We start from the raw sequence: 21,644 nt of genomic DNA, 5'->3' as shown, positions 1-21,644 counted from the left end.
AGCGCCGAGGTGGTTCCGCCATCGGCCACTCGACGCCCAAGTGGCGGGTTGCTCTGTCCACCACAGACCACGTAGGGTCATTGGTGTCTAGCACGTGGAGCTCGTCCTCAGAGTGCTGGGAGGCTACCTCAGCCTCTGTACTGTCCCCCTCTAGGATGTCAGATGCGTCTCTAGACAGCGCATCGATATCCCACTCCCCTTGAGACTGCACTGGAGGAGCGACGACCGGTGCAGGTTGTGGAGGGGCCACTGGCTGACTAGCAATGGGCCCAGTCGGTTGTCCTGGGACTGGAGGCACCACGTTTGCTAGGGACATGAGAATGGACTGCTGCCCCATCATAACCTCCATGAATTGAGACATTTTGGAGGTTAGCTCTGCCACCCCCGACCTGTCTCTGTATCGCCTGTCCCGACGAGGGGAACGAGAGCGTGCTCTCCGTCGAGGCGATCTGGAGTGCGACCTAGACTCCCGACGGGGGCGTACCCTACGAGGGGAGGGGCTGCGCTCCCGAGCGCGCCTGGTGGGGGACCTCTGACCAGCCGTTAGCTGGGAGGACGGGCTCCTGGAGAGCTGCAGCCGCCCTGGCGGCGTCGCCGTAGATGACGGCGGGACAGAAATGGTGTGGGACGATCCAGTGGAAGGAGAGCGCCCACCCACTGCTTTCTTCGCCCTTTGGCGGAGGGTGCGTGTCTGGAAACCAGCACAAAGATGGCAAAAAGCCCTATCCGCCAACGCGGATGCAGCGTGCTCTGGCCCCAGACACGCCACACAGTCCTCATGGGGATCGCTCGCTGGCAATTTTGCCTGGCAGGTGACGCAACGGTGGAACCCGGACATGGTTGCCGAAGCGTGGACGTGCACTGATCGTTAAGGCGTCGATGCGCCGAGCGCCGAAGCGTCGAGCGTCGAGGTGCGTGCACCGAGCGAGCGCCGAAGTGCGTGCACCGAGCGTCGAGGTGCGTGCACCGAGCGTCAAGGCGTCGAAGCGCCGAGCGTCGAGGTGCGTGCACCGAGCGTCGATGCGCCGAAGTCCCCAAGCGCAGACGCGCTAGCACCAAGCGCTGATGCGCTGCACAAAGCGCCGAAGCGCTGCACCAAGTGGCAAATAGCCGACACCAAGCGCCTAAGCGCAGCACGCCGGAGCGTGAGTACCGAGCGTAGAACGCTAGCACAGACGCCTAAGCGTCAGCTGACTCGCAGAGCGGAGACGCTAAGTGCTGGTACAGTGTCCTGGGTGCTGTGCACTACTTACCTGTTGGTGCTGGGGATTGAGGCTTAGTGGTCGTCTTCCCCTGTGTAGTGAATGGGATTTTTTTTTTTTTTTCACTGCAGCAGTACTGCTGGTGGTGATTATGTGACTGGGACACAATATATGTGGGCACAGTACAACTACCACGCGGTTTTTTTTTTTTTTTTTTTTACCGCAGGCAGTAAGTGGGAGACAGCAGAGCAGGCTCCACACACACGCGGTCTAGCCAAGGCAAGACCGGGGCTGCAGACACGCGCGCGGCCAAGGCCAACGCAACGTGCGTCACAAAATATACAAATACACACAGAAAAATATATATTTTAATACAACCCAAAACACAACACAATAATCAAAATTAATTATTAAAGGAAAGACGGGAGACCACGAGACAACGCGATGCAAGCAAAGCGTGAAGGAAATATATAAAATATATAAAAATATACACAATATATAAAATCCTTAAATAATAATAATAACGACTCCGAAGAGTGTAACTGAAATAAACTCGGAGAAGGGGCAAAAACCAGCTTCTCAAGCTTTAAGCTTATTGAGTACAATCAGCTACGGGCTCTAATACCTACCGCTACCAATGCTGAAGACAAAAGAGGAAGTGAGTCTCTGCGCGCTGCGTATAGTAAGCTCCCAAGGGGGCGGGCTTACGTGGCAGCTCGCGCAGAGGCCTATCGGCAGCTTTGCTATAAAAGCTCAGCCAATCGCTACTGCCTGACGGCAATATCCCATACCTTGATGGTTATTTTCGACTTGAAAGGGAACTTCCAGATAGTCCCCAGGTACGGATTAAAAATGTCCCAATAGCAATGATGACTGCTGCCCCCTAGTGGTTGCTGATATACGGTACTATCAAACTCTTTAGACTGCATAGAAGTTACCAAACTCACTCAAATTAAAACGAGAAACATCATTAAATTCACGTTTTCTGAAACCATTAATAAAACCGATATCAAATATAGAATACAGAATATTTTTAGCAGAGCTTTCAATTTTTATTAAGTCATGAAATAAACAGAACTATTCGTTTTTATTAGTCACTGCTTTGAAATCATGGAGGTGGATATTGTCTTTATCCTACTGGATTGGATATTAAGACGTCTCCTTTATAAGTGTGCCTCCCTTGTGGTTTGCACCCAATCATTGGTAGGTTTGTTACACTGATATTAGGATCCAAATGATCTATGCATGTCATTTTCATGACAAAGGTAACAACAGATTAACACATTACTACATTTATAGGATGTAAGGAAAACAAAGTGTGTTCAGTGTGTAATGCAAAGGAACAATGATTCTTTAAATTACGTTTATTAAAATTGAGTTTTACTTTGGGTTGATTTTTGAGTTCCAGATTTTTTTATATTATTTGAAGTTTGATATTTTTTTTAACTCGACAATTTATAGTTCTCAAGTGTTACTCTGTCTCGAATAAATGTAAGTTGCATACATTGTGACTTAATTTAAAAGGATTCTCAGAAAACCATGTTCATGTATTTAATATGGGCTAATTTTTCGAAGCTTTACATAAATCGTCCCTAGCATATTATTTTTAGAATGGAGGAACACACCCCATAAATATGGGGCGCCAAGTGTAAAAAAATAAAATTAAAACAAAATTTCAAGTCAATATGACAATTAAATCTGGAAACCACAGTCTTTAGATTTATTTATTTTATTATTTATTTTTTTTACACTTGGCGAGACAACATTTAGCCTAGCTGACAGGTTTATTCTGGGAACTAACAAATACATCCGTGAATACAATACATGGAACTTGAATCTTTATTTTACACTTGGCATCAACATTTAGCTAACAGATACATCTAAAATATACGCTCTTTCAGCATTTTAAAGCAAGTTAAATCAGATCTAAACAGCTCGGATTTAGGTACGTGTAGTCTTACGTTGTTTCTTATTTGTTTCAGATAGAAATTGCGCCATGACGATTTGCAGTAAAATATTGACCCAAGGTTTCTTGTTATCAATACGTTCTACTTCATAATGATATGCGATCCTCTTTCGTTTGGTTTTAACATATTATAAAATTATACTGTTTATAACTTCAGGTAATCATATTTAACACCTGACCAAATACTAAATGTAAGTAACTATGATTAAAGACGTTTGTTCGGCGAATCAAAAGACACTTCTGCTTCCTCGTGCGTTCATTGCGTGTGCATGAAGGGCAGGGGACTGGCTTGTGGGCGGCACTGGTCTGTTTTGTTTAAAAGGCACGGAGGAAGAACTGGAGAGCTACATTGCAACGCAGCATTACTGAAGACAGCAAGCATGGACACGACTACAGGCGAGTACATTTTAACATCGCGAATAAACCCAAACTGTATATTGCGGAAACCATAGCTGGGACATATGGTGGTAGATATTGGGTTTGTTGTTACAGTAATCATGCCTTTAAAAGGAAAATACAAGAAATTGCGTCTTTTCATCAAAGTGCTAGGGTTCAAAGAAGTTGTAATTCTAAAAACCGACAGTCACCTGTTTTATGTATAGGCAACATTAAAGTTGTTCCTATCGATTTAAAATACGCTATGTGGCTAGTTTCTACATGCGTACGATGTCTTATTGGGCAAGTACGACGTTGGGAGCAGAATATACGATAGAAGTAGCGTTTCTAACGTATTACCTGTCGTATTCCACTTACACCAATTTATCTGTCATTTACCTCATTGAACTTTGAGAAACATGGCTGCTCTAATTTGTGCTCTATATTTAAGACATATAAGCTGACCATTACAGCGACCAGAGGGCATCGGAAGATGTGTGCGCAGTATCTTTGACGTGGTTTGTGATCAGGATATTACAGTGAACCGCTTGAAGAGAGAGGATATGTGACAGACGTCTCCAATATTGCAATGACTAAACTGGAGCTCGGTTCAATATTGAGAACTTGTAACTACAAATACGATAGGTCTTTCGATCAGTTATCCCCTGTTTCTATAGTCCAGTCAATACGACAGGTCGGCTTACAAATCGTACCCCATCAAATGCAAATACATGAACCACGCAACACAAGGAATGCATTTGAATGGTCTTGGAAATTAAATTAGTGATTTAGCAGACGCCGATTAACAAATCATTTCTTACACGAGATACAAATAGGTTTAAGTGACCTAACGCCACATTTTAATGTATGCTCTTTATATAATTGTATATATTCCTATGTAATATACACGTTTGGAACTGCATCATAAACACAGCAGTGTGTTCCTAATAGTTATTTAAGTCGAATTTAATATTGAACTACATAATCATATGTTGGAACACATGCGACACATTTATATATATATATATATCTTTATAAACGAGCCTAATTAAGGCAATTGTGTATTGTGTTAGACAAACCAGAAAGGAAAATCAGTAATAACATCTGCAGAAACCGCAACAAAAATAAAAATAAACATTATACTAACAGAGCTCTCTTACAGATACTGCTACAAGATGTACACCTTAAAGACAGTATGTATGTGTATATATATATATATATATATATATATATATATATATATATATATATATATATATATATATATATATATAATATACACAGCCGTATAATGTTTTCCTCAAAGAAGAATAAAAGGACTGAATATTGCACAAAAAACAAATGCTGCTAGCGGACTAACATGGGATGAAACAGCCAGCGGCCCCCTCACCCGCACCCTCGGCAGGAGAGGGTCACTGTAATGTCTTAATCAATTTCAGTTTTCAAAGTTGTTTATTTATAGCGCCTTTCATACACCTCAAATATGCATATGTACTGTGCCTTTTTATCAATGCCTCGTTCCGAGTATTGGAGCCCATGTTTGAGACGTTCGGTGTAGACTCAGAGGGAGGTCGTATGTGTTACTGCTCCTCTCCTCATTTAATTTAGACAATTTTGTGCAGCTGCTGAAAACTGCCACAAGCTGTGCTTTTGTCTACACCTAGCGGAGAGCCACATTTTCCAACACTTGCCAAGTTTGTCATTAATAGATTGACTTTGCCTAATAGAGGGATTCTCAAACTCGGTCCTAGGACCCCCTGTGTCTTCTGGTTTTCATTCCAACCGAGCTCATTTTAAACGTTGAAAGATGGGGGATGCCAGATAATAGGCTATAGCTGTATACCATAATAATAATAATAATAATAATAATAATAATAATAATAATAATAATAATAATAATACGACGACTAGCAAACTCTTCGTTTCAAAGACTTCCAATAAATAATGACAAACGCAAACCAAATGTACACTGTGGAAAAAGAGGAGTGTTGGGTAGTACGTTTTTTTAAAAATTTTTTTAGCCTGCTGGGGAAAATTAAAACGTTATCCATTTTATTATATTTTAAAAAGAGAATAAAAACAGCACGCAAAGATTACGTGTATTCAAATCTCCGTGCCTCCTGCCTCCTAGCTGCGCGTGCACGTGATGTGAAACAAAACAAGGAGGCGTTCCGCAGAGAGCCGAAGGGGGGCGAGGGGTGCAGAAATCCCAGGGGATGCAGGATATTTCAGCACCGGTGTAGTGTTAGAAAGTGGTACACATACCAAAATACGACCCATGTAATGTCAACAAGTGGTATTTTGTCAGATTTTGGTACATGTGCAATCAATTGCGATCTGATGGGTGTTTCGCTAATTTGTGAAGAGGGTACATTTTTAGCTTTCTAATGAGTGCTTTGCATAAGTGGTACGTAAGTGTAACCCTTTCTGGACCAAGCATTTTTCAGTGGGATGCTCCCCCAGGACCTGGCATTTTTTGGCTGTATAAATTAGTTTTTTACAGTAGCGTCTTGGAAATGGTGACCTTTTTTTGAGAACACCTCTGGGGAACATTAAAGTACTTCAGAAACCATAGAAACTTTTCTTTCTTAACTATTTTTTTTAATGTAAAGTATTTATGTATTCTGCTTAGATACACAGATCAAAACATGTTATTCTATGACCCAAAGGACACTACAATACTTGCTGAAAGCTTAGTTGAGAAATACTTGTTTGGGCAAATTACAAGACATTGTTTCACCCGAGTGATTGCAATGACGTAATACGTTTATTCTCAGTGTCTTTAATATTATTATTTATATCTTAGCAGACACCCTTATCCAGGGCGACTTACAATTGTTTCAAGATATCACATTATTTTTTTTTACATACAATTACATTATTTTTTACACAGTTACCTATTTATACAGTTGGCTTTTTACTGGAGTAATCCAGGTAAAGTACCTTGCTTAAGGGCACAACAGCAGAGTCCCCCACCTGGGATTGAACCCACAACCCTCCGGTCAAGAGTCCAGGTATAATGAGGATAAACACTGCTGTTTAGGAATGGAGCACTTTTTTACAATACACACATTCCATTTACATACAAACGTTTCACACGTCTGTGGTTTTACAGACGAGGCTGAAGTTGGCTTCTTATTCACCAGCTTCTTATTCGCCAGCTTCTTATTCGCCAGCTTCTGATTCGCTCAGCTTTTAGTGCATAAATGTATTTGTCTATGTTGAAGAAGTAGCCTTGAATTTAACTGGTTAAATCACTTTGGTCCACCGATTTCTCTGCCAGTACCTGACAACAGCCTCCCCCTCTGCAAGCCCCACTTGTATTTAGCCCTGCCCAACGTGTTTTACTGGGGAAGAACAGCGGGTAAATATGCCACATATGCCAATCACTCAGCATCTTATTCACTCTTTATGTATCTATGTTGAATAAGTAGCCTTGCATTTAACGTGTTAAATCACGTTGGGCCGCTGATTTCTCTGCAGGTACCTGTCGAGGGGCACCCCCTCTGTAAGCTACACCTGTATTTAGCCAGGCCCAATGTGGTTTACTAGGGCAAAACAGAGGGCAAACATGACGCATATGCAAATTGCACAGCTTCTTCGCTGGAAAAAAGCCTTGCATTAAAGGGTTAAATCACTTTGTGCCGCCGATTTCTGTACTTATTCAACGTAGATACATAAAGAGCGAATCAGAAGCTGAGCGATTGGCATATGTGGCATATTTACCCACCGTTCTTCCTCAGTAAACCACATTGGGCCTGGCTAAATACAGGTGTAGCTTGCAGAGGGGTTGCCCCTTGTCAGGTACTGGCAGAGAAATCAGCGGCCCAAAGTGATTTAACCCTTTAAAAGCAAGGTTACTTTTTCAACGTAGACAAATACATTTATGCACTTAAAAGCCTGCGAATAAGAAGCTGGCGAATAAGCGAACTTCAGGCTTGTGTTTTACAGTGTATGAAAAGAAGACAGACGTAGCCATAATACAGTCAAATTTAATGTCACATCTGTTAATGTCACGCTCTGCTTATTCTCATCAAATTGAAATGTCCCGGCCCGAATATAATGCATGCTGTGACTTTGATGTTTTGTTTTTAAAATGTATTAATGATCAATGCATTGCTGAGTCTGTTGCGCTCATGTATCAAGTGGTGTCTGGAATGATCCAAATACAATTAAAACAGCGGGTGGAGGCGTGAAATAAATAAATAAATATAACTTCTCTTATACAATTATTTCAATAGCGATTAATACCCTTTGCGGTCCATTTCAATAAATTAAAAGTAAATCAGCTCATTTTTGCTGTTTAATCTACTATTTTTTAATAATACAATTCACGGGGCGTGAGCTGGGGTGAAGGATGAGGCAGAAGAGGCAGAAAGGAGCAGTTAGTAGGACAGAAAGTGGTCACTGACTGAGGGCGACGATGCCGACACATCCCAGGGGCAGAGGACCCAGCAACAAATAACTAGTTTTCTGCTCACGAGCCAGATAACTCTGTGTGAGCGTGCTTGCACAACACGTAAGACGGATAAAAAGCCGCATCCGATTTTCTTCTTGTTTTTCCTGTTCTTCAGATTATTTTGTACAGGTTGATTCGTTCAAGTAGCACGATGTTATGTGGTTTAAAACATCATATATAATTTACTGTGTGTAAGAAAAACACACAGTTTCGGTTTTGTCACTTGCACTAAACTCTGTTAAACATTTTTTTTTTCAGTCAGCATAACGCTATGCAACACAGTTTGTTTAATTACTGTATGAACATAGCATACAAGTTTTAAATGTTTACAAAACTCGACAATGTTGCTGAATTTGTCATTCAAACTTGTTTAGTTTTAATCAGTTTTGTCTGCTTGTTACTTTTTTCAGCCAACACATTTAAATGACCCTTGTTTAAAACAGTCTTTTAAAATATAACAAACGTTACAATGTAAATGTTGACTCAGTAGCTACCATTAAATGTTTCAACCTCGGTGACTTTCTGTGATGCGCTATTAATTTTAGGCAACTTGCAATAGAAACTTTTTTTTTTTTTTTTTTAATAAAATGTCACTTTCGTGACAATCGGTGAATTTTTTGTCATTCATCAATTTCTTGAAAAAGTACCATGAATTTTCCATGGATCTATGTGTAACTAAATCTCAGCAGTTTCTGACAAGTTTTTCTAACTTGAATGAGGAACTACCGTTCCTCTCAATATATATGTTTACATGAAACTTGTACTTTTTATATAGGTATATAAATGTCAATTGCTGTGGATAAACGCATCAGCCAAATCAATAAATATGACATGTAGTTTTCTAGCTTGCTGTTTATTAATTTATTTATACATTTATAATATAAACATGTATTCATTTCTTTATTTCTAAATGTATTTATTCCTCTATGCATTTGTTTAAATCATTTATTTATTTCTACCAAATAAACTATTCCTTTATTTAATTAAAAGGAGGAACTACAATTTATCAGAGATTTAGACAAGGAAGCCACATGCCACTCTTGTCTACAATTCCATTCTATGGTATCTACCAAACAAACAGGAAACTAGAAATTTTCAAACAGGAAATAGAACATTTATAGTATCGAGCAGCACCTTTAGGTTTTCAGTGAAAGCTGGTCAGGCTTGGATGTAAGCTTAAAAAATGAACGCATTTCAACACCTGCGCAGGGGCGCAGCGGGCTAAAGTCGTGTGCTCTTTAAGAGTGTCATGATGCAAGTTCAAACCACGGTGTTTATTTTTTTCCTGCGATATGTGCTGTTTTAAAACATAAATCCATTGTTTAATATAAATGGTGTGGATCTCAAACTGCTTGCATTCCCTGGTTTGTTTTGACGTTGACCAACATGTGGAATCACAGGATTGGTAGATGTCCAGTTATTTAGCTTTTCTGTTTGAAAAGGCGCTACACACCCTTAAAAAGTAAACGGAAGAGGAAGGAGAATAACAATTTGACCTTAGTTTGACGACTTATATCTCATTGTGTATAAGAGGTATGTACGTTTTTTTCACATTTGATGTAAGAAAGTTTCAGACTTGATACTGATACAGATGGTAATTCTAAGTGATTTTATTTTTGCCGCTGCAACATGGTGAAAACAGCAAAACTCTTTGAGCTGTATAGAGACTCAGTAGTTTTTCTAACTTGTACGAGGAACTACCGTTCCTCTCAATATGAAATAGTTATTATTCATACCTGATGACTTCAGTTAATGAAATGTTTACCTCCATGATTTACAAAAATGTTGGAAAAAGTTAATTGATTTAAATTATCTACGAGTTTAAAATATGGTTACATTTTCTTTGCACACAGTACAGTAGCTGCGTTTTATTTCTAAATTGTTAATGATATATAAACTGGAAGCAGACACTCAATTTCTCTAAATTCATGACAAACAATACAAAATGAGAAGTCCACTGCAAAAGGTGCAGAAGTAAGAAAAAAAATGTACAAGACCTAATGTATTTGTGTGACAGGGTGGCTGGGCGGTGACGTCAGGTCAGAAGCAGGAAGGAAACTGACACCAGTACTGTAGTTTCAAAACAAACGCCGCATGTGCCGTTTTATTTAAATACAAAAATAAAATAAAGGTTTAGACAAAAACACTGTGCTCACAGAGCGAAATAAAAAGGTTAAACAAATATAATCTCTAACACCAACAAATAAAATAATCCAGGTCAGGCTGGGCAAATCGCTTTCACTGTTCCTAGATTTTGCTACATAAAATTTAGTTTCCCTCTCGCTCTCGCTCCTAAAATATGATAGTAAAGACAAAACACTGAAAACAGCATAACGTACCAGATTTGAATGGTCACTTCTGTGATTTCAAAGCGGAAGTTGTTTAAGAATGCGCGAGAAAGCGCAGTGCGCTGAGTCTTCCGATACGCATGCCAGCGTCAGTGCCTCCTGGCGCTGGCGTATAACACCTGTAACATGTTAAACCAGCGCTCGGTGTGTAACACCTGTAACATGTTAAACCAGCGCTCGGTGTATAACACCTGTAACATGTTAAACCAGTGCTCAGTGTGTAACACCTGTAACATGTTAAACCAGTGCTCAGTGTGTAACACCTGTAACATGTTAAACCAGCGCTCGGTGTATAACACCTGTAACATGTTAAACCAGTGCTCAGTGTGTAACACCTGTAACATGTTAAACCAGTGCTCAGTGTGTAACACCTGTAACATGTTAAACCAGCGCTCAGTGTATAACACCTGTAACATGTTAAACCAGCGCTCGGTGTATAACACCTGTAACATGTTAAACCAGTGCTCAGTGTGTAACACCTGTAACATGTTAAACCTGCGCTCGGTGTATAACACCTGTAACATGTTAAACCAGCACTCAGTGTATAACACCTGTAACATGTTAAACCAGCGCTCAGTGTATAACACCTGTAACATGTTAAACCAGCACTCAGTGTATAACACCTGTAACATGTTAAACCAGTGCTCAGTGTGTAACACCTGTAACATGTTAAACCAGCACTCGGTGTATAACACCTGTAACATGTTAAACCAGCGCTCGGTGTATAACACCTGTAACATGTTAAACCAGCGCTCAGTGTGTAACACCTGTAACATGTTAAACCAGCACTCAGTGTATAACACCTGTAACATGTTAAACCAGCACTCAGTGTATAACACCTGTAACATGTTAAACCAGTGCTCAGTGTATAACACCTGTAACATGTTAAACCAGCACTCAGTGTATAACACCTGTAACATGTTAAACCAGTGCTCAGTGTATAACACCTGTAACATGTTAAACCTGCGCTCAGTGTATAACACCTGTAACATGTTAAACCAGCGCTCGGTGTATAACACCTGTAACATGTTAAACCAGCGCTCGGTGTATAACACCTGTAACATGTTAAACCAGTGCTCAGTGTGTAACACCTGTAACATGTTAAACCAGCGCTCAGTGTATAACACCTGTAACATGTTAAACCAGCACTCAGTGTGTAACACCTGTAACATGTTAAACCAGCGCTCGGTGTGTAACACCTGTAACATGTTAAACCAGTGCTCGGTGTGTAACACCTGTAACATGTTAAACCTGCGCTCAGTGTATAACACCTGTAACATGTTAAACCAGCACTCAGTGTATAACACCTGTAACATGTTAAACCTGCGCTCAGTGTATAACACCTGTAACATGTTAAACCAGCACTCAGTGTATAACACCTGTAACATGTTAAACCAGCGCTCGGTGTATAACACCTGTAACATGTTAAACCAGCGCTCAGTGTATAACACCTGTAACATGTTAAACCAGTGCTCAGTGTGTAACACCTGTAACATGTTAAACCAGCGCTCAGTGTATAACACCTGTAACATGTTAAACCAGCACTCAGTGTGTAACACCTGTAACATGTTAAACCAGCACTCAGTGTGTAACACCTGTAACATGTTAAACCAGCGCTCAGTGCCGCACCGCCGCGGACCAGCAGCCAATTGTAAGCTAGCAAGCCAATATAGAAAGTGTCACATGACAATTGTTCGTGTGGTGTTTTAGCTTGCTGAAATCATCTTTATAAACTTTATTTTTATTTTTGATGGCGCACATTGTAAGTGATATTCTGGAAGACGAGACTCCCCTTTCAAAGCGTGTATAAACAATCAATCAGCAGCGACAGTGCCTCCCGGCAGCTTTTGTCGAAATTCTCTTTTTATATTTATTTTCTGTTAACATTAGTTTATAGATAATCTTGTTTGCTTTTAAACCAATTAAATTGTTAAAAAATAAAATAAAAAAAACGACTATTCTATAGTCCATTCATTTTAATTCCGTACATGGTCTTGTTGTACTAGTGCTCAAATATACACTCCCTTTTTTCTTTCTATATTTACCCCAAACCTCGCTTAATATAATCTTAGGAAATGACATGTCAGCACTGTGCTTGCATCCAGAGCGCGTCTGCCGATGAAAATACAAATACGGCGAAAAACAAAACGGTATTCGGTTCCACAGAGACAGTCATTAACTTAAAAACAAATAAGCGAAATGCTCCGTGTCTGTCTGTGTAGTTTGAAATTTGAATGCGTCGCCCCTGCTTGTTCTGCGACGCTCAGCCAATAGGCAGGGACGGGACATTGAAAAGAATTGTGGGAAATGTTGTTTTAAGACCTTGAAATATACCATTGCTTCTATGCCTGCTCCCACATTTCCCACAATTTATTCTGGTAAGCTGTGTACTCTCTAACTCCCCCACACTCCTCGGTCCCTCCTAGTTACTGGGAAAGGTTCCTGTGCCCTTTCATCCAAAGACAGGCATTCTTTATAACTGTAACAAGTTAATAATACTGACATCAGCATAAGACACGTACGTACCTCTCGACTACCGTGTGGTTTGGGGTTTGAGTCCAGCCCAAACAAAGTGGAATGCAAACTGTGCAGGTGGCTCTTGACAAATGGAGGCACGACCAATCTCCAAGCTAAGGGGGGCTGTTTAAATAAAAGCCTTTGTGTCTGTCCCTGTCCAAGGGACAAACACAAAGATAAGAGATACTTGCAGTACAGGGCTGTCAGTCATATCTCTTATGCTGGATCCTGGTGAATGGCCCCGCCCACTCGGGTTACACTGCGTTCTGTAAATGGGGTGTAGGAAGAAATCTCAGACTCGGAAGCTGCTGCAATTTATTTTCCTTCCCTGCAAATAAGCAATTCAGAAGGTTATTTAACAGGGTTCTCACCTGCTTTTATAAGACAGACAAGTGCTACATTTAGCTCTTGTTAGCAGGCATGCGGGTCTGCTTATCGGTCCCTGTGCACTCTGGGAGGACCTTGATTTTGCTTTTGCTTTCTGAGGGGTGTTCTCTTAGCTTTTTAATATAGAGAGGCTGCATAATCGTTTGATATAGTTTAAGACGTGTTTCACTGTTTTAGTGCTCCATCCAGGCAGTTTTGTCTGCCCAGCTTTCACCCACATCCCAGATAAGGTAAATGCTGTTACAACTATTCCACAATGAGATTACAAAAATATATCATGAGTTTAAATTTGAGTTTACAGAAAACTTGTCTTATTCAAAAATATGCTAAATCCACTGTTGGAGGACCTGCCTAGGAGCCGGTCACTTGAATGGAGAAATGGCAGCCCAAACAATTCCTGTAGAGACTGAGCGCTCCAGGCACAGCTACACCATCAGTGCCACCAGCATCTGGTGAACCAGTATCTGAAACTGAGAGCTTATTGAAACGGCAGCTTCCTCTGTAGCTGCAGACATCTGAGATGGAATGTGTTAAGACACAAGTATTTATTTTCTGATACACATTTAATAATATCTGTGTATTTAAGATGGTATCTTGTTTTTTTCAGTTTTTGCACCACTCTGAACAACTAGAACAAAAGTTAATTTAAACAAAGCATAGTGAGCGCTAAGTTCCCTCTTAATAGGAGTAAATAGTATTTAAATTGGATGTTAGATTGTTTGCGAATTAGTTAAGTGAAGTCAAACACATGCAACGAATTATTCCCCAACATTGTTATTTGCAGAAAACATATATTTTGAATTTTGCACTTGTAGGTGCACTTGCATAATTATTCACAACCCCTCCTTAAGAATTGCTGAATTCCGCCATCAAAAATTCGCAACTGCCCTTGCGAAACTCGCAACTCTTCTGAATATCTGGTCCAATGTTGTTCTTGTTTTTTTTTTTATTCATATATATTTTTTTAAGAGCTAACAGAAATTGAGCAAACAGAATTGTAAACTTGGTGTTTTTCCGCAAGGAGAATCCACCCCTAACCAACACGTCATCAGCCAGTGCATAAAGGCTCTGTGTGTTATTCTCGCGTGTCGCTTCTTTTGTTTTGGCTGCTTAGTCAAGCACTGGGAAGCGAAATGGGAGTCGACCGCTTAGAGCCTGGAGGAAGGACTACCCTCAGGCACAGATCCCTGAGGTTTCACCCCCCAAAAAAAATATGTGAATCAGGGTTTTTTCCCTAGCTGAGTGATGAGTTGGGTTAGTTATAGAGGCTGCATAATCTTTTGGTATAGTTCTGTGGGGTGAGTGGTTGGGCTGGAGAGGCTGGGTTCTTTCCCCCCAGCGCAGTCATGCTCTGGGGGACAGGCCATGTCTCGGCTTTCATTTTTATAATTTTTTTAAAAATATTTGTGGGGTAGGAGGCAGGCGCCACTGTGATGTGCGTTAATCATTTATTATTATTTTCCATTCATGGTTTGTCGGCCTCGTCTTATTGGGGGGGGGGGGGGCCATAGCCACTTCCTCTCTGCGGCACTGGGATGCATGGAACTGTTCATGCTTTTCCAATCGGTCTCGCGCAGCCATCGAGCACCCATGGACGAGGCCTCATTGCCAAATTTATCTTTCACAGGCCCTGAGCGCCCATCACAGCCATCGGGCCCGAAGCGCCCATCACAGTTCATTAAATCATCTGTAATTGCAATCATTCATTCATTGCGGATTCTCCGAGCTGAAAAGAATCGGCTGCAGCAGAGATGAAGAGACAGTGCGAAACAAAATCAGAAAAAAGAAATTGTGAATTAATGAAAGTTCAGGAGGGAGTCCATGCAAAGCCTCAATTCTGCTAAGCTGTGTAATCTCTGGGCTATATTTAGCAAATATGTGCACAGCCGCTATTGCTTGGGCAAAAATGACAGCATTAGCGATCCGCTGCAATAGCGCACAAAAACATGATTTAGAAGTCGGGTCCCATGACAGTTTGTTTGCCCACACGTGCGCCTGATTCTGATGCTCTAACTGTTTGCAGATGTTTTTTGTGATTGCCTTAGGGGTTTGGAAACGTTGCTAAATAGGTTCCATCTATCTCCCTCTCTCCTAGTTTCTGGGAAAAAGGTTCCTGTGTTCTCTTTCATCCAAAGGCAGGCCGTTATATCTGTAATATTTAATTATACTGACATCAGGATAAGACACGTGTCACCACTTAGAGACAGACTACGCCACCTGGTGGAGAAACTGCAGACACCAGGCCCCGTTAAAGTTTGGAGGGAAAGATACTTCCCACAGGTACTGTACAGAGTGTCTTACAGTTATTAACATTTACCATTAACTTCTACTGTTTCTCTTTTCAGGTTCTTTATCTAGTTCCACACCTCATGCATCGAACATGAGAGACAACACAGGTAAGTAATTTTAAATAATTTAGCTACAACAACCCTATCTCCATAAAACTTCTCTAAGACCTCCAATACTTGAGCACTCGTGGCCCCAGCTGTAGGTGCTAAAAGTAATACCTCCCTCCTTGCATCCCCTTCTAAAGCACGAATGATAAAATCTACCTTCTGTCCTTCATCTAACATTTGCAATCTCAATATGGTCCGTAGCTGTGCCTGCCAGTCTCCAAATTTTACTTCACTACCTATCCCCTTTAACTTTGGGATCCATGGAGCTCCCATAAACATGGCCATCACTATGGTTACCGCTTCTGGAGGTGCTACCGCCTGTTGACCCTGCCCTGGTGTGGATTTAACACCTAGATCCTGCCGACTACGTCAAAAAGAGCAATGTCACCACTTAGACAGTCTACGCCACCTGGTGGAGAAACTACGGGCACCAGGTCTCGTTAAAGTTTGGAGGGAAAGATACTTCCCACAGGTACTGTACAGAGTATCTTACAGTTCTTAACATTTATCATTAACCTCTACTGTTTCTCTTTACAGGTTCTTTATCTAGATCCACACCTCAGGCATCAAACATGAGTGTGAACACAGGTAAGTTATTTAAATAAATGATTTTTTAAAATTTAAATAGAGGGGATCAGATTAAAACTAGTATGAAAATTGCATATCAAAAGCACACACAAATAAACAAATCAGATAAAAATAACTGTTTAAAAAAAATTGTCCAAAATAATAAAAAAAACATATTCCAATCACTGCTTGTGTGCACCAAGTCCTTCAGAATTTGTTGAAATATTTTTTTTAAAAAAATCAGATCTTATGCGTTGCTGTCCTCAAAAGAAAAGGAATATCCATAAATACTGCAAGCAGCCCACATTGCACTGTAGGCTGCTTCAGGAATGGTCTCTAAACAGGAGAGCAGCGCTGGTTCTCTGTGATCTGTCTATCAGCTTCCCCAGAGTGTCTGCCTTGATCTCAGTCCACAAGAATTTATAAAAATATTAAAAACAGTCCAAAAACATTTAAACAGCAAAAGATGCAAAAATGTAGAAGAAAAGAAGGGAAGTAATGCAATCTGGCGAGAGACCAGCATTTCAAATCTGAGCGCTCACTCTTCCTATTACTGAGCAGGTTTTCTGATTCAGATTTTCTTCAGCTTTAAACACGTCATCCACATTAAAAAGTTTCCCCTCTCAGTTTTTACCCCGTTCCTTTACTTTACTTTCTTTGTTTCTTACTGCATTATGTTCTCCATCCTTCCTATTTTCTTAAACTACCTTTATATAACCAAACCTATTCCTCATTTTTCATTCAGTCCCGGTGTGTAGTTAACAAAGCAGACAACGTCAGTGAATTTTACACGGGGATCCTTACTAAAGACAAGATCAACCAATTAGTGCTAAGGGACAAATATATGAATAAATAAATAAAAAATTGGTCCAAAGTGGTAGATTGGTAGCAGGTGTATATCAGGTGCAGTGCGGATGCAGTAATTCCAGTAACAAACAGACAACAAAGTATGGGTGAAATGAGGGTTTTAATGATTAGAAATACAAGTGTCTGATGACCAACCAGAAAACAATAATGAGCTGGCAGTACACAGCAATGTGGCAATACACACCAAAAGGGTTGCAGTCCCGCAAACAATAAACATGGTACAAAACACACACAATTAGACACACACACGACCACAGGTTCAAAGTGAGTGCTCTCAGTGCTTGTGGTGAAATACAATATATTACGTGCTATTGGTGAAAACAAGTGCTGTGGTGATCCGGTTTTGTGCTGGCCCCTGGAATCAGCTCAGGATCTGTGTTTAGCCGTCTAGTGCTATTTAACGAAACAAACAGACAGTTACTAAACAGAAAACACCAACAAAACACTCACAAACTCTTTATTTTATTTTGGGGATATCTCCCAGTACTTCCAGTCTCCTCGTATCTCTGAAACCAAAGCAAAGGAAAAGATTTACAATTCTCCGGCCCCTTTTATGCGATCATGGATGAGCCCTTGGTAAATGATTGCAGCTGATTCTATTGCCTGCAGCTGCTACCTCGTTTACCTTCCAGGTCAAGAAGTTCCTGCATCGGAGTCTTGCCATTTTCCAGGCTGACTGACCTCCCGACCCAGCGAATGAACTGTCAAGCCAACCTGTCCAAAGCCTTTCCCTTTCGCTACTTAGTGCCCTCACAGGTTGAGAGGGAGATTTACAACCAGAACTCATTATATTTCTGTCACAGCCAGATATTCAGAAGAGATGCAAGTTTTGCAAGAGCACTTGCAGGGATTTTTTTTCTAATTGTTGCCAGGACAAATTGTCACTGGAATGAATTGTTGTACACCCATTATTTGGGCATCTAAATATGTCAATCACACAAGTTATATATTTAATCAGAAACCTCTTTTTTTTTATTTAGACGTGCATGGAAAGACAGGCAGTTCCCCTGAGTTGAGGATGGTGCTGGTTGGGAAGATTGGAGTTGGGAAAAGTGCCTCAGGAAACACCATCCTGGGCAAAAAGGAGTTTAAATCACAAGCCAGTAACTCCTCGGTTACAAAAGTATGTGAGAAGAGAGAAGGAGAGGTTTCTGGGAGACGTGTTGTTGTGGTCGACACTCCAGCCTTTGGCACAGACCTCTCTCTGGATGAAGTCATTGAAGAAGAATGCATTGCTCTGTCTGCCCCGGGACCCCACGCTATTCTCCTGGTGATTGAGGTGGGCCGATTCACAGGTGAAGACAAGGGAACAGTTGAGACAATCCTGAGGAGATATGGAGATGGAGCTGGGAGATACACGATGGTCCTTTTCACCAACCGGGACAAACTAGGAGAGAAGAAAATTAAGGAGTTCATTCAGGGAGCCAGCAAAGAGCTCCGGGAGCTTGTTGAGAAGTGTGGGTGCCGTTATCATGCCTTCAACAACAAGAACATGAGCGATCACACCCAGGTCACTGAGCTACTGGAAAAGATAGACAGGATGGTGGAAGAGAATGAAGGAAGCTACTACACCAGTGAGATGATCATACAGGTGAAAAAAATGAGGATGAAGAGCAAAGAGCCCATTTCTGAAGAAATGGACGTTGAAGAGCAAGCCAATGATAAGCCGAGTAAGTCTGGTAAGCTGTGTACTCTCTATCCCACCCCCTCGCACCCTCCTACTTACTGGGAAAGGGTTCATGTGCTCTCTTTCATCCAAAGGCATGTTATTTGTTAATACTGACATCTGCAAAAAAAAAAAAAACTGTCAGGACATCTCTGTTAAACCAGTGGGGGAAATAACAAAAGCACAACGTTACACTAGGCGACTGCAAAAATGAAATGCGAGTTAAAAGTAGGAACGGGGTAAACAATTCACGTCATTTGTCAGCTCTGTTTGAAATAAAATTAAGGGGACCAGAATTAGGTGCAGGCAAGATAGGAAGGTAAAAACAAAGATTATTTTACTTTTTGCATTTACGTTTTCCAAAATACTTGTTTTATTTCTTTTTAGCAATATGCACCCCTATTAATATAAATAATACTGACATCAGCATAAGACACGTACGCACCTCTCGACTACCGTGTGGTTTCAGTTTGAGTCCAGCCCAAGCAAAGTGGAATGCAAACTGTGCAGGTGGCTCTTGACAAATGGAGGCACGACCAATCTCCAAGCTAAGGAGGGCTGTTTAAATAAAAGCCTTTGTGTCTGTCCCTGTCCAAGGCTAAAGATAGGAGCTACTTGCAGTACAGGGCTGTCAGTCATATCTCTCTTATGCTGGATCCTGGTGAATGGCCCCGCCCACTCGGGTTACACTGCGTTCTGTACATGGTGTGTAGGAAGAAATCTCGGGACTCAGAAGTTGCTGCAATTTATTTTCCTTCCCTGCAAATAAGCAATTCAGAAGGTTATTTAAGAGGGTTCTCACCTGCTTTTATTACAGGACAGACGAGCGCTACATTTAGCTCTTGTTAGCAGGCACGCGGGTCTGCGTATCGGTGCCTGTGCACGCTGGGAGGACCTTGCTTTTGCTTGCTTCCCGAGGGGTGTTCTCTTGGCTTTTTAATATATAAAGGCTGCATAATCTTGTGGTACAGTTAATCATTTATTATTATTTTCCATGCATGGTTTGGCAGCCTCGTCTTATTGGGGGAAGGTGGCCCATAGCCACTTCCTATCTGCGGCACTGGGATGCATGGAACTGTTCATGCTTTTCCAGTCGGCCTTGCACAGGTAGCCTGCTATACAAATGTATTGTGGTTTGTTCTTTTTTCTGCTATGTACTTTTGTATAAAAAGTGCTATATAAATGCAATAAATAAATAAATAAACTCATTGTGCTTCCTGTGAAAAAACGTTACGGGTTTAGATACTAAGGTAGGGCTGTCGTGTTTCGAGATGCCGGTGTAGCCTGCAGGACCGCATACTGTAGTTTGCCAGTACTTCGCCGCACATTTGAGGCCTCGGTGCACGACTGGACCCGCTCCATATAAAGTCCATTTTTAAATATGCTTTGCATATTTTTGGCTTCTGCGTTTTGCTGGAACCTCCGCTGCTGCCCTCACTTCGGTTTGTGTTGTACGTTTTTCTCCCTTTGTCACAAAACGATCCATTTCTCTTTAAATCTGTTTCTCACTGTAAGCGCGCTGCTGATACTGTTTTTAAGTTTACTGGGGTGGGGAGGGGGGAACCACGCATCGTATGTGATGTATCACAGTTGCTAAGGAACATTAGCACGTTAAACAAAAGCTTTTTGCGTTATTTTATTTTAGTTATTTTTAAATACAATAGATTTAAAATATATGATTTTGTATTTTTTTTTTTTTTTTTTTTTAAATCATCCAACCTCTCAAAAAAAAACCACACAGCTTGCACCTCCCTTGCCACGCCACATATCTTTAGAACCGCTGGTAATGTAATGTTTAATTATACTGACATCAGGATAAGACACGTGTCACCACCTAGAGACAGACTACGCCACCTGGTGGAGAAACTACGGGCACCAGGCCCCGTTAAAGTATGGAGGGAAAGATACTTCCCACAGGTACTGTACAGAGTATCTTACAGTTCTTAACATTTACCATTAACTTCTACCGTTTCTCTTTTCAGGTTCTTTATCTAGATCCACACCTCAGGCTTCAAACATGAGAGACAACACAGGTAAGTCATTTAAATAATTTAGCTACAACAACCCTATCTCCATAAAACTTCTCTACGACCTCCAGCACTCGTGGCCCCAGCTGTAGGTGCTAAAAGTAATACCTCCCTCCTTGCATCCCCTTCTAAAGCACGAATGATAAAATCTACCTTCTGTCCTTCATCTAACATTTGCAATCTCAATATGGTCTGTAGCTGTGCCTGCCAGTCTCCAAATTTTACTTCACTACCTATCCCCTTTAACTTTGGGATCCATGGAGCTCCCATAAACATGGCCATCACTATGGTTACCGCTTCTGGAGGTACTACCGCCTGTTGACCCTGCCCTGGTGTGGATTTAACACCTAGATCCTGCCGACTACGTCAAAAAGAGCAATGTCACCACTTGGAGTCAGACTACGTCACCTGGTGGAGAAACTATGGGCACCAGGTCTCGTTAAAGTATGGAGGGAAAGATACTTCTGACAGGTACTGTACAGAGTATATTACAGTTCTTAACATTTATCATTAACCTCTACTGTTTCTCTTTTCAGGTTCTTTATCTGGAGCCACACCTCAGGCATCAAACACGAGAGACAATGCAGGTAAGCCATTTAAATAATTGATTTTGTAGGGACATTCCAGAAGTGCTGTGTTGTCTTTACACATGCTTGGGTCTCAAGCTGTGTAAAATAAATAATGCAATAAGGTTTTTTAAAATGTTGACTTAGCCATGTATACAACCCAGTCTCACGAGAGAAACGTCAACAGATTAACGTTTTCTGCTTTCTGGGGGAAAAAACGTTTCGTGGGTAACGTTTTCACTTTCAACCACAGTGCTTCACAGCAGCTTTTGTCGAAATTCTCTTTTTATATTTATTTTCT

At 41.1% G+C, this 21,644-nt stretch overlaps 1 protein-coding gene across 1 annotated transcript in view; it reads left to right on the top strand.

Moving 5' to 3' along the window:
- Positions 1-21,644, top strand: part of LOC117968552 (GTPase IMAP family member 8-like) — a 424,412-nt gene that overhangs the window by 192,281 nt on the left and 210,487 nt on the right. The window contains exons 5-7 of the mRNA XM_059016271.1: positions 15,600-15,650; positions 16,188-16,238; positions 18,065-18,763. Coding sequence (XP_058872254.1) covers positions 15,600-15,650; positions 16,188-16,238; positions 18,065-18,763 — 801 coding nt within the window. The remainder of the gene's footprint in view (positions 1-15,599; positions 15,651-16,187; positions 16,239-18,064; positions 18,764-21,644) is intronic.

Source organism: Acipenser ruthenus, chromosome 52 (assembly GCF_902713425.1).
Source record: "Acipenser ruthenus chromosome 52, fAciRut3.2 maternal haplotype, whole genome shotgun sequence".
Classification (NCBI taxonomy): Eukaryota; Metazoa; Chordata; class Actinopteri; order Acipenseriformes; family Acipenseridae; genus Acipenser; species Acipenser ruthenus.
Note: the sequence above shows the minus strand (reverse complement) of the source record. Positions and strands in the feature narration are given on the sequence as shown.